The sequence below is a fragment of the Choloepus didactylus genome, chromosome 16 (assembly GCF_015220235.1).
Source record: "Choloepus didactylus isolate mChoDid1 chromosome 16, mChoDid1.pri, whole genome shotgun sequence".
Classification (NCBI taxonomy): Eukaryota; Metazoa; Chordata; class Mammalia; order Pilosa; family Megalonychidae; genus Choloepus; species Choloepus didactylus.
The window spans coordinates 43653754-43668152 of NC_051322.1; the positions used below are offsets into that span (position 1 = coordinate 43653754).

The 14399-nt window shown below is 45.0% G+C and overlaps 1 protein-coding gene across 3 annotated transcripts in view; it reads right to left on the minus strand.

Annotated features, from left to right (window-relative positions):
* Nucleotides 1-2451: 2451 nt before the first annotated feature.
* Nucleotides 2452-14399, minus strand: part of FHOD3 (formin homology 2 domain containing 3) — a 509790-nt gene continuing 497842 nt past the window's right edge. Inside the window, exons 27-28 of one of the 3 annotated variants that reach the window (XM_037806361.1) lie at nt 12523-12684; nt 2452-3188 (exon numbers count right to left, since the gene is read on the minus strand). In XM_037806361.1, coding sequence (XP_037662289.1) covers nt 3106-3188; nt 12523-12684 — 245 coding nt within the window. In that variant the 3' untranslated portion in view covers nt 2452-3105. The remainder of the gene's footprint in view (nt 3189-12522; nt 12685-14399) is intronic. The other 2 variants (XM_037806363.1, XM_037806362.1) reach the window with 2 other exon arrangements.

The following is a 14399-nucleotide window of genomic DNA, read 5'->3' on the forward strand; positions in this document are numbered from 1 at the left end:
TTGTCTCTTCCAGCTTCTGGTGGCTTCTGGCATTCCTTGGCTTGTGGCCTTATCCCTCTGATCTTTGCCTCTGTCTTCAAATTGCCTTCTCCAACTCTGTGTATATCAGATCACCCTCTGCCTCTCTTTAATAAAGATGTTGTGATTGGATTTGGGGGGCACCAGGATAATCCATATTAAAATCCTTAATCACATCTTTTTCCTTACATGGTAACATTTACAGGTTCCAGGATTAGGACCTCATATTTTTGGATGGCCGTTGTCCAGCCTACTACAGTGGTTATTTGGTGACACCATCTCAGGGTCATGAGAAAGCAGCAGCAGACTTGGGGAGTGGGAGAATGTGGGCACAACCCAAAGGTAGGAGCCTGGAAACCAGGTGTCCTGACTCCTTGGGCTCCTGCTCCTCCAGCCTGCACTGTGTTGAAAGATGAACTTGGAAGAAAACAAAACTGGGCCCTCATTCAGACCTCCAGTCTCTGTGCACCCTCCCCTGCATCCCAAAAGCCCTTAGCAGGTGACTTTTAAGACAGCAGGGAAAAAACTTCAGATTTCAAAGAAACCAAAACCCAGGCATCTTTAGCAGAAAAGTGTTTGTCTTTTTTTTTACTTTTCTGGCAGTTTTTATATTTTGATCCATATTAAGAAAAGGCACGAGAATGCTTCTCAAAGGACTTTTAGGGATATGTAATCTTCTATATTAAAAAACTCTAATAGAGGCAGTCAGAATGAGTGGCAACAAGGAGAGGGGGAATAAGCAACAGGAAAGATCCTTTGGTTTCACTAAAATCTACACTCAGTTTAAAGATGCAGATTGATTTTTCTTCCATGTTCTTCTATGCTTTTTTGATATATCTATTTTCTCAAAGGAAGAGAACAATCCAAAGAGAAGAGAAATGATGCAGACAGAAGGTTCTAGTTCTTCCCTGCAAGCAGGGCTCATAGGAACTCACTGCCACATTGTGACTGCCCCTTGACATTTGCGGACAGGTCCTCTGAGTTCACTTACAATAAATTTATCTGCCCTGCCACTGAGTCGAAAGGCATTTCTCTAGGTGAGGAAAAGACAGGGAAAAGGCAAGAGCTGGCCTCTTTCACCACTTCCTATCTTCCACCCATGTTTCTGGGCATGAAAAGATGTTTAGTAGCGTCTCATCTGTTTTGCCCTTCTAGCTTTGAGGGCAAGAATTAGTGCTTAGAAAGGCTTTGCTCAATTATTTACTAGTTGATCAGTTGCTTGATGGTGATTAAAAACCTGTACTCTTGGGAAATTATATTTGCTTTCGCCAAATTCCCCAAAACACTATCTTTGGTCTCCAGACCTAACCCCCCTCCCCAGTAAAAAGAGAAAAAAAAAAAAAAAAAAAAACTATGTCTCATTGGTTCCCAAACTTGTCTTCACATTAGAATCAGGATCTTTTAAACATTCCAAAATCAAGTCCACACTCCAGACCAATTAAATCACAGTCTCTGGTGATAGGACAGAACCATCAGCAGTTCTTGAAGCCTCCCAGGTGAGTCCAATGTACAGATTAGGTTGGGAAGCTCTCAAAAACCACTGTACTATATATGGAATATTACACATGTTATTTAGAACCCTAAGGAAAATAAACATCAATACCCCAGGTATCCTTTTAAATAAGAAGGTGCTTACATAAACTCAATTAGTTGTAATCTACAGATCTAACTCTTGGGGGGTTGCAGGCTCTCCTGTTGTGCTCAAGTCCATCAAGTAGTATTTGCCTTATGCCTGCTGGAAAGAGAAGAGCTCCCCATCTCTCAAGCAGTAAGGATGCAGAAGGAGACAGTCACTGAGGCCTACGGGGTGAACATACTATCTTTGACTTTGCAAGCAATGCAACTGCATATTCTCAAGTCATGTGCACCCAGAATCTGCAGTGCAAGTCATAGCAAGACAATGGAATTAGTGATCTTTCACCCCTAAAATACCTGTTGCAACAGTTTGCCTTTCCCCTGTTTCCAGAGTCAGAAGTTCTTCATTGGAAGCCATGTGACCACGGGCCAAGGGGTTTCAGGGCAAGGGTTCTGCCCCGACCTGAGCACCAGCTCCTATCATCTTGCTAATAGGCCCTCGCAGCTCCTTCCTTTCTGGAAACCTTAGCTCTTTAGTACTTTAGTGCCAAGTACTAAATTCATGATTCTGAGGTTCTCTGTAGACAAGCTCAAAATTTCCATTTTGTTTTGGTTACTTAATAAATTTTTCTGAAAATGAATTTTCACCTAAGCAGCGAGTTGCAGAATAGTTTGGATTTTTTAAATGCTACTCTAATTTTTGCTTCAACATGACAGTGGAGCAAAACCAACCATGTGGATAAGGTGATACATGTTAAGTTATTGCTGATATGTCCTGCAACAAGGACTTATGCCTAATTAAATCAGTTTTGCTGCGACTCCCTCTAACACCACTACCAACAACAACAACAACAACAAAGTCCTCGGGACCTGAAGGCCATTCTAAGCAAGGACCTTCTTTTGAACTAGTCAAGGGGTTTTGCTGATTCATAAGAAGAACAGCCCATGTAGTTAAGGTCCTGCACCCAGGAGAATAAAAGTTTCTGGTTATGGCATTAAACTCTATTTATTTAGTATTTGAAACGTGTACATTTATGAACTTGTATAAACATTTAGTACATCTAAGATCCACAACTGGTAAACAATCTGTGCTTTCTTCTGTGTACAATTTTGGAGTTTACATCTGGATATTTTGGTATTGTGGAGACCCAGTCTGTGAATTGAATCAAATTGCTTTATAGTATCATAACAACTGTGACAGAAGTGATTTTCTCCTTAAAAGGGATGTTCCTTGTACAGAAAAGGCATCATATTTTGGAATTACTAAGCCAGGTCTCAATGAAACAAGAGACACACAGCTGACACGATGAAGAGCTCATGTGACGGAGACTCCCAATGATCCACATCAATGTACATCGGGCAAAACAAGCCATGTGGTGACACACAAAACGAGCACTCCTTTTCAGAACTGCACGATGTCATGTAGAGTCTCCCCTGTCCCCACTGGAGGGGTTCTGTCCAGCCAGAGCTTGTACCCTCCTGGGGCACACTTCCTGGGGCAGCACACAGCTGTCACAGCTGCAACTCTGAGGTGCCCACCAGGCCCAGGGCTCTGGCTTCTTCTGGAGTCAGGCCACTCTTCAGGGTCCTTCGCACTGCAGAAGCACCGGCGGGTCAGTCACAGGGGTGAGAGGAGAACAAGGCGTTAGCGGTGAGGCATGGGGCAGTCGGGACACCAATCTCCCATCCCACAGATGCCCAGGGAAGCTACAAGGCTCAAAGGCTCTCTCCACCACCCTGCTCTTGCTGAAGTGCCCAATGGGCAGGGCCAGCAGCTTTCTTCCACGGCAGGAAAAATACTGGGGAAGCAAAAGGCTGACCTGAAAATACCCCAGGGGCTGACCTGGAGGACAGGGAGGTGGGAAGAGTTTAAAGAGAGGAAGAGGAGGGAGAGGCCCACCCTCATGGTTTCTGAGAAGTGGGTGCAAACTGCAAGCATGAGGATGGCATACTGGCACTTCGGCAGCTCGCCAGCATAAGAAATGTATCCAAGCACAAGAAGTAATTACAGAGCACAGGAAAATGTGAGTTCTAATGATATAAATTAGATAACTAGTACATGATGGGGTTTCAGCAAGGTCCAACAACTCCACAAATGTGCAGGAGCAGCAGTGATGCCAGGGACATACCAAAAGACCTGTGGTCCCGCAGAGCAGTGTTAACAGAACCCAGGGCAAGGGGCCGCTATCGGAACGAGTCCCTCTATGAGCATTGTGGGTCTTGGTCTGAACTCATCAAAGGGCCTCTAGAGAGAATATTAAAACCACCAGCGACAACCAAGCAATAGCTGCCAAACTGCAGGGTGGATTTGGTGGCTATTCTCTTTGAAGCACACGAGGCTTAAGCAGGGCCAATGCCCAGCTTCAATGGGGATTACAGTTGGCAGTCAGAGGGATGGTTTTCCCCACTCATTAGTGCTGATCAACTTCAATGTCAAAATCAATGCTGGATAAAGGCGAAAGGGAAGGTGGCTGCCCCTTCCAAGACACACACTTTCCTTTGAAAGGTCACTTAATTACATTTCTTTAATTTACAAATTATATTTGGTCTACTACTCTGTATTTCCTTAAAAGCCATACAGAGTTTAGGGTGTTTATTCTGTTTTTAGAAGAAGTAGAGGAGCCACCTCCAACTGAAATCCCAAATCAGCCAGAGTCCCTGAGATGTCAGGGCAGACCCCGATCAGAGTGTGGAGAAAGTGAAGCTCATCCTAATGTTTTCCCATCCTCCCTTGCCAAACCCAACTCCCCTCTCCCCTCAGCCCCTCTGTGACCAGGGGACCTGGGTCCTCTGCGCTCCCCCCCACCCCCTCAGGCCAGGGTCCTACCCAGCTGTCTCTGTAGGTAATATAATGCCCCATATTCTATGCCTCTGTCATCTCCCAGCAAAAGCTCACTCAACCTGCGGACAAAGGCTCTGAAAGACCAACGATCGTGATGGAATTAACAGCTGGTGATATCCAGTAATAAATGGTGCCTTCTCTCCCAGGGATCAGCATTTTAAACAGGGATGAATACCTAATCCATCAATCAACAAATAATTTATGGAGAACATATTATATGTTTGGCATTTAACTCAAAGAACTGAAACTCTTATAGAAGACTCACCGGCATCAAGTATGGATTTTTATAGAGACACCAGGACCTGGGGTGAGGGTTGCCCTGAAATCATGCCACCCCACACGGCTGCATTTCTGAGCCTGACTCTGGGACCCAGTGCTGTCCACCTGCACTTGCTCTTGCACCAGCTCCCCCACCCACCCGTGCCTGGCTCCTTGAGCTCCACACTGCGTGTCTGACTTGTCCAGCAAATGATTGGCTCCAAAGCCTTGGCTGGAGGCAGATTACACTTAATTAAGTAATGGAATTCTTTCTACAGGGCAGCAATAAAAATACTAGTTTCCAATAACCTTTAACGTTCTTCAAACACTCCTTAAAGTGTTTGCTAAAGAAAGGAAATTTTAATGGCATAAAATAAGATAAAATATCTCTCATTCTTAACAAAAAGGACTGCTAAAACCTCTTAACCAAGCTACAAAATACTGCCTAGAGAAGCCATGCTACACTAGCAGGACACCTTAGATTTCATCGGCTAAACTAGTAGAAGGTGGCAGGGACACATCTGTGAACTGAAGAATTCATTCCAGCCCAAATGGCGCCAAAGAGTCCACAGATCGGTGGGCTTTTTACTGCTGAGGGCATTTAGAGGGGCTTCTCTTACACTTCACACATCTGCTTTTGTCCTATAAATGAACTGTAGCATTTGGTTCATTTAAATATAGTGTTTGGTTCATTAAAATAACTGTGTAAGGAACCTGGCACCTCTCCCTCTGGGCCTCAGGTGTTCTCTGCTTTGGGGAAAAAGCCAGCACAAGTTTAGCTCCCTCTGCTTGCCAGACATGTCCTTGAAAAGCAGGTATTCGCAGGCAAATCTGTCCCGTTTATGGAATCCTATTTTCTGCAGGCCTTCATGACAATTTAGCTAATTCTCTTAGAAATACATTAACCCCTTAGCATAATGAAAAAGACACTGAGAATTTGATTCCCTCCTTTGTTAAAAAGTCAAGATAAATTCACTTTACTACATGAAAGAATGTATGAAACAAAGGTAGTCAGTGGAAATCAGTTTGGTCCCCTGACTCAAGTCATTGCATGGTAAGGGCCTCTTTGGATCTCCACTTATCCGTCTGTCCACCTGTCGGTTCTTTCATTCATTCACTCAGCAAATTTACTTGTGCTTCCCCCCTGTGAGGAGTGTGGGGACAGAGGCTCAGGATGGCCACGTGGGTCAGGCCCAGGGGCTGATGGGGACACAGGGAGAGCAGAAACCCTCAGGGCAGCAGACCTGGGACAGGGAGTTGGTTTTGCTCAGAAAGTTTCTGGAAAGCAAGAAAGGGCTGGGGAAACTAGAAAACGAGGGGACAAGCAAACAGGGGCTGGCTGGATACGGAACTGTACAACCCTAGCTTTTATGGTAGAAACAGGTCTTCCATCTGACAGATTTTCCCAAGCACTGGGGTGGGTGGATGGGGGCCAGCCCTCTCCACACCCAGTTCTGCTTCGGGCAAGAATGCTCTGGCTGAATGGCAGCGCCTCGCCACCCTTTCCCAGTTGATTCACTCCCCTCCCCTGCAGCTGCTCCACAGAGAGCGGACTGTGGGGGTGTTTATGCCCCCCTGCCTCTCGGCTCTTCCAGGACAGCGAGGCGCTCTCCGTCCACAATGGCAGTCGCTCCATGCCCTGGGCACTCGGGCAGTGTCTCGTGATGCAGCAGCACAGGGGGAGCAGACATGGGCGCCTCTGCTGTCAACTGCAGCAGCACAGGGTCCGGGGCTCAGGGGAAGCCCTACATTCTTTTTCTCTCCCCTTCAATCCCTGGAAAGGAAAACTTATAAATCCGGCAAAGTACTCTCAGGATGAGTCAAACCTGAGAATGACGGTGATGGAGGCTACCATTTCGTGAGTGTGTACATGGATTATTTCATTTAATCTGTATGGAAATTGTATGAGATGGGTACTATTATTTCCCATTAATAAGGGAGTGAATAGTGGCACAGAAAGATGAAGTCACTGACCCAAGGGTACACAGCAAGCAAGCAGTGGAGAAAAATTTGCGTCCAGATGTTTGAATCAGAGCCTACCCTGGAAACGGCCATGCCCTGCTGAAGCCTGGCAGGATATTTTCTGACAACTGTTCTCCAAATTAACGGACATTCTAAAAAATCACTGACCACTATTATTCAAAAGTGTAAAAGTCATGAAATGTTAGTTGTTCAGTTTTGCTAAACTATGTAGTTATCCAAGGTGCTAACATCAGAGGAAGCTGAGTGAAGGATATAGGGCAACTCTCTAGACTAGTTTTGCAACTTCTCTGTTAAGTCTAAAATTTTCTTTAAGACAAAAAGTTAAAGAAATAAAACCTGAACCAAACAAACAAACAAGCAAAGGTTCTCAAACCTGCTTGATTTAAACTCCAACTTCTTGGACCAGTCTCTGCGGGAGGCCCCAAATCCAAATCCCTGCCGTCTAATTGGGACACGGGGAAAGGTGGGGCCCAAAGGAAGATGATGGCCTTTTGGTGACTCTGAGTTCTGCCCAACTCAGAATTAAGCTCACTCAAGCTGAGATCACTCTCAGAAATACTCATGGCGTTGGGCACTCTCTATAGCCTCGGGTCTGGCCATGGTTTCCTTGGCGCTGTGCAGCTCCTGCTGCATTTCCCTCTTGTGTCTGTGGCTGCATTAGCTTCCAAGACTCCTTAATACTCTCTGATTCCTAGGCAGGAGCCAAACAGAAAGCAACTGGGTACAATGTCAAAGGAGATTGCCTCGTATGAATCACGCTGGGGATGAGGTTGGAGTTTGGGAGGAAAAAAGCGAACCAGAAGTTCATTCCATTGTTTTCTGGGAGAACATAAACAAACTTGTGGACGTCTACAGATGCAGACAGGTGGCTCAGGAATGCACAGATTCAGAGTTTTCAGCAATACTTCAAGTCCTGGGCAGGACAAAACTGCCTTCTCCCTTCCCAGATGGAGAACAGCTCTTTGGTTCCCTGACTCTGAGGTTTTCAACAATACTAGACAAGTATCCAGCTCACAAGTTAGCCTCCACACACACAGGGACAAGCCCGTTAACCCAGCACCCTGGATATTTGGGAAGGCTAACATCCTGGGAGTTGACCCCAGGACAAAATACACACCCCAGTATGATGAAAAGGGAAACCCAAACAAACCAAAAAAAGCGAGAAAGCTCTCCCTCAGACAGACCTAGCAGATGACTGGAGAGCCTTGACTAGACCCTGGGAGAGCAGGTGAGGTAAGTTAGCTCAACCACCTCATGGGCTCAAAATTAACAGGACACTCTGAAGCATTTTACTTACTAAGATCCTGATTGGCACCAGCTGGCAAAACCAGAACTCAGCCTGGAAACCAGTGAAAAGATTAAGATGCCCTCGGAGTATCCCCTCAGCCCCCAGATATCAGGATGTTTGGCACGTGGAAACCTAGTCACCAGCCTCAAACACGAAAGCAGACATTTAATTTTCCCCAAGATCCTCAAGTGGTTGGTGTGTCATAAATTTCTAGGTGATAGGATGGATTTTGTTTAGTTTCCTGCAATAACTGGACCCTTATATCTAAAGAGCCAGATGAGTTAGAGCCCAAATATGTTGGTGATTTATCATCCACTCAGCTCATCGCTGTTAAAGCATCAAGTCAAACCCAGCATTGTTTCAGGGTGAATCTCAAACCACTAAAATTCACATTGATTTTGCAAATTGTTTTCTTTTTTTCTCATTCCTCTAATCTCTTGTTAAAAGTTGGAGTTTATCATCCCTTTATACAGAAATCAAAGGCTAACTTCCCTCAATTTAAATTTCTGCTGACAGTACCATTACTAATAAACTAAACCCATCACAATAAAACACATACATACAGTGCTGTATTTGTTGTAGTAACTGCATCATAGGATAAAATCTGTTTGGCTAAATAAAAAGAATACATGGTTGTTTTGCACAATATTGGAATAGAAATGATACCACAGGAACTTGTTTTATGTCAACCACAAAAACAGACAAAATATCTCTGGCTAGATTGAAGAGGGAAATTAATTGTGTCTGTGTAGTATTGATCCCAGGACATTATGTGTCTCTCTAAGAATCTGGTTCTCTCCAGCCCCGATGGAGTGGCCGGCACTGCTTGCCAACCCAGATGTTTAACCGTGGGAGGAGCGCCTGTCGTGGCCTCCGGGCTGCCAGGGCATTGTCTCAGGCACTCTCCTTTTCTGAGGTCCCTGGCCCAACCCTCCTGTCAGGGTGTCTGTGGCCCCCACTCTCTGGTCCCTCTGCCTTGGCTGACCTCCCCAAAGGCTCTTCCCAGCAGCGCACACCGTTGGTTCTTGCACTGAAGTCTGTCCACTGCACTAAGACCAGGAGTTAACTGGTGTGAGGTTTATGCCATCTGGTTACCAGTTTATTGAAACTGACTAGCCGGAGGGCAATAAAGAGCAACAACTGAAGATAATCCACTTAAAATCTCAAAAAGCCTTTCAAGAGTTTCAGAAAAAAAGAATGAATTCTTAGGAAGATTTGTCATCATGAAAAAGAGGAATAGAAAAATGGACAAATGATATGTACAAGGCATACACAAAAGAAGAAATACAAAGAGCAAGAGACTCTATCTTTCTAGTATGCAGGGAAAAGCAAACTAAAACCACAAGGATAAGTCGCCGGCATCAAACATGAAAGCAGACATTTAATTATTGCAGGAAACTAAACAAAATCCATCCCATCACCTAGAAATTTATGACACACCAACCAGGCCAAAGGCAAAAGTTGAAGTGTTGCCTCTGCCTGGGGAGGCTGAGATCCAGCCTCCAGTGTGGAGTGAATGTGGGTCAGCCCTGCCCCTGGGAGAAGAGTTGGTCACTATCTCAGGAGGTGAAATGTCCCTCAGCACAAGTCCACTCCTGGCCTCAAAACCTGTGCTTCCCCACTTCACCATGCACAGGAGTCACCTGGGATCTTGAATGCAGATTCTGAATGCACTGCAGTGGAGTGGGGCCTACGAATCGCATTTCTAACAAGCCCCCAGGAGATGCCAGTGAACTCTTCTGAGGACCACACCTTGAGTAGGAGCAGGTCCCCAGCCAATCTCCCACACTGGTGCACCAAGAGACAGGCAACGTACTCACCGTGGCACTGGGGAAGTATCAAAATATTGGGGAAAATTTAATGTAAAGGTGGAAACTACAAAGAAAATATCAGAGAACATGCAAGTTCATAGAGACAAAAATTAGAGTACAGGTTGTCAGGGATGGTGGACGGGGGAATGGAGAGTTAATGCATAATGAGTGTAGGGTTTCTGTTTGGGGAAGTGGGAAAGTTTTAGTAATGAAAGGTTGTGAAGATACCTTGATAGTTTGAGGGTGATTAATTTCATTGAATGGTATGCTTGGGAGTGGTTGAGAAGGGAAAGTTAATATGTTTCCATAATTAAAAAAAAATGGGCAACTAAAGAGACAATAACAATTAAATCCAACACATGATTCTGGATGGACTCCAGCAAGGGAGTAGGCTCTAAGGGTTATTATTGGGACATGAAAACAATGGAATACAGACTGTAGGCTTTTTGTTAATGGTGTATTTCTTGGGCTTAGTGGTTGCACTTAGGGTGGTTGCATGGGTGTCCTTGTTCTGGGGAATGTACGTGGCAGTGTAAGGTGTCTGGGCAGCATAATGTGTAAAGCCTGAACTCAAGTGTTCAGAGGGCGGAAGGATGGGTGGGTGGGTGGATGGACAGATGGCTGGATGGGTAGGTGGATGGATGGGTGGATGGATGGGTGGGTGGATGGATGGATGAGTGGATGGATGGGTAGATGGATGGGTGGGTGAATGGATGGATGAGTGGAGGGATGGGTGGATGGAGGGGTGGGTGGATGGATGGATGAGTGGATGGATGGGTAGATGGATGGGTGGGTGAATGGATGGATGAGTGGAGGGATGGGTGGATGGAGGGGTGGGTGGATGGATGGATGGGTGGGTGGATGGATGGATGTGTCAGTGGATGGATGGATAGGTAGGTGGGTGGGTGGAGTGATGCAGTAGATACGAGAAAGTGTTGGAATTGGTGGATCTGGGTGTCTGGGGGCAGGGAGGGTGTATTGGAATTCTCTGTATGGGGTTTGTGTTACATTTGTGGCTATCCTGTTTAATTTCAAAGTACTTCAAGATAAAGGGAAAAAAGAATTAAGGATAAGGACTTAGATACTGAGACTGGAACCCACAAACATATTTTGAAAGTTTAAAGAGCCATCATCCTGAATGAGAGCTTTGCATCAAAACAGCAGAGGGAATATGGTGGGGGGCGCAGAATGGAGGGAGGGCCCACTTCCTAGTGCCTCTGAGCACCCGAGGGGCAGGGACTCTGACCCCAGGGCACCACCTCAGAGGTTCTGAAGTAATTGGCCTGGGTGCAGGCCAGACACCTGGATTTTTTAATTTTATTTTAGAATAAAGACCTATAGTTTATTTTATATATATATATATATGTGTGTGTGTGTGTATATATATATATGTATGTATATGTATGTATTTTCTACATTTAAGGCAAGGTTATGCTACAGGCACCTGGATTTTTAAAAGCTCTCCAGCCCAGTAGCCAGGGCTGAGAACCACGCTCAAAGGCCTGTTTCTCCAAGTGTGGGCCAAGGACGAATGGCATCGGCCTTACCTGGGAGCCTGTCAGAAAGGCAGGGTCTCAGCCCCATTGATCCTCCTGAAGGAGAATTGCCTTTCTATACACCCTGGTGGTTTGAGAAGTTGTTCTTTCTCTAGTGGAGGCAAGTGTTATTTTCCTCTCTGGGGAAAAATTCCCATCTAGAAACTAAAGCAGATCACATAAGAGGAGCAGGGTCTGACAGTCTGCAGCAATTTGCTCTTGTCTTGTTTACTCTGGATACAAGCCGTGTCAATGGGTCAGACAGAACCACTGGATCCAATGTATGCAGCCCAAATCCCTATCACCTGCTACGTGACTCTCAGGGAGGCAGAATTAGTTGGGGGTCTCTCTGAGCCTGAGTTCTTACTGAACTCCCTATCACTCCCCTTTCACTTTCTGGTGCCAGAACAGGGGAGGCAAGCAGGCGTCCCTCTTGTGAAAGGCCACAAACCCCTTTCCTAGTCATCGGTCCTTATTCTCATGACTCTTGAGTGCCCCAGCAGCTGGCCAGGCTTGGGGGCTGACCTCTCTCCTGAAACACCCAAGGGCCACAGCTAATGCAGGCAGATGGGACAGGATTTACAGGTATCCAATTTCTCTATGAAGAGCAGTCCCTGTGACAGCTGGTACGGTGCCTACGAAGGCAATGCTATACCCATCAATTCAGTGGGCGAGAGTAGGTGGGAGGCTCACACTAAAGAAAAAAAAGTCACTTTGATTTAGTGGAATCCTCTATTTGTTAGGAAAAGAAACTGATCAACCTAGGCTAACACTAGATATTTTAAGCACCCTAGTGACCATAAAATCTGCTGGTATCCCTGTTTTTGATCTTCAACATGCTCGTGGGCAGCAGTGTAGACACAGTCTATAACCCCCAGGAGTACCAGTCTCCAGTCTGCTAAGTGAACCCTGATGCTGGCTGAAGGGCTGGAAACACAGCCTCTAGCAAAGAATCTGGGGCAATAGGCCCCACTGGGCCAACCCCTCCTTACCAGTGACATTTAAGGGCCTTTCGTATCTTCCTGGTGGTAACACATGAATTGAGGGAGGCCTCAACTGATAATCAAGCATGAAACTTCTCATTGATGAGCACACGTGGGCACTCAAGGCAGCCACTGAGAGTTTGTTGGCTCAGGCCTCGGGGTCACTGCCCTTCCCTGGGTCATGTCAAATGGGAGGGCAGATCCCTCACCACTCCCCAAATGTACTCACGAGATTTCCTGTTGGCCCGGGAGCGCTTCCTCTCCCGGGGCACCACGCGCTGACTGGGCACTTGGGTGGCTGACTTGACAATGCGATCCATGATCTCATCAGCCGCATCATCTGTGACGTTAGGCGAATCGTCGGTTCCCACGGTCCATGAACTAGTGGATCCTGAAGAATTAAACCATTAGAGAGTGCAATGGACTCAGAAAAATAACAGAACACAAAGAGAAGAAAAATAAGCAGCACAGCTCCTCCAGGAGCAGAGTTCTGTCAGCAACAGATTACAGCAAAGGTCCATGTGGCAGCTGCGGCCTGACAGGTCAAGCATGCTAACGTTCCCTTCTGCAGGGTCACCACCATGGCTGTCTCCCTCCTGGCTCTGCACTTCCACTTACACACACTTGTGGCAGTCATTTCACAACACCCTATAACACAACAGTGTCCTTAACTCATTGTCATTTATCTTTCTACCCCTGTATGCGTTACCTCTATGTGCCAGGTTCTGTGATTACCTGAAGGCAGATCAGCCATGTTGCACCCTGCTGCATATATCACAGATACCCAGTAACCAGTAATGTATATTTGCACTGATATATTAAGTCAGCTCTCTCTTTATCAGTAGTTGTATGTGCCTAGTGAATGTCAACTAGCCCTAACTTCTGATTAAGATAAATAGAAACCAATGGATTTTGTAACATAAAGTTTATCTTTGCATTACCTAGCCTTTTAAAAATTGTCACAGGATTGCCCTCTTCAACCAGCAAAGCAGGAGCTGACATAAGTTCTTCTTTGGTACATTCATCTGCTCCCTGACCAGAGAAAGATGTTTATAAATAACTATATGTTAAGACAATCCAAGTCTGGCATAAAGACATCTGCCTTTAGCCAAGCAAGAAGGAATCGCCACCAAATCATGGTTTCCCAAGTAATGGTAAACAGTTAGAAATTAATAGTATCTTAATAGATCAAGTACTATGCCTTTATAATAGTTCAACTTCACAAAACCTCTTCAAGATGGTAAATACACTTCTTTAAGAGAAAAAATGTAACATTTGTGAATTTCCTCCATCTATACTTCACCTTGTAATAAATGTACAACTTCAAAAGCTTATAGGTAAGGCTTCTCAAACCCTACACCTCTGGAAGGCAGGTGCTCAGGAGCCTAAGGTCCACTTGAAGCTGAAGAACAGTTAGCTTTTACCAACTTGCAGGGAAAAAATATTGATAAGTGTATATTTTTAAATTTTGAGTTCTTCTCCCACACACATTTTTTAAAAGTTTTGATAATGAACAAAGAGCAAGCAGATATTAATGGAGATAGTTGGGAATGGTTCAGCAGTACAGCAGACTGCAATTTTCATGGACACATGCGTCTGTGGTTGAGATTTTACTGCAAGTATGTAATATGTTGTAATTAAGTCATAATTTCTGCTAGTAAAATTCACACAACTGAATCAAATACATGAATAATTCACACTTTCCAGAAGTACCAGGACTCCAGGTTTTCCATCATCTGCATGCATTTGAGACCTCTGACTGTAGGGCAATAGTGCTTTCCAATATTGTGGATGTAGTTTCAAATTTTTCTTGTTTTTTATTTCATTTTTGTAAAATAGGAGGATACTTATAGGACTAGCACATGCAAAAACAGTAAATTGTACTTTTTTTCTACTTAAACTCAAGGGAACTTGATCTTCTTGCTCCTATCAAAAAAAAGATCAGTTTTGTTTTGTTTTATTTCCAGCATAACCCCACCCCACCCCCACCCCAAAAAGAGTGTCTTCAGAAATTAATTTTTGAAATTGCTGAATTTTTCTGCATTCTCAGAAAAAAGTGGTCTAGGCATTCTAAGTGGAGAGGAGAGGTCTCATACGGTACAGCTT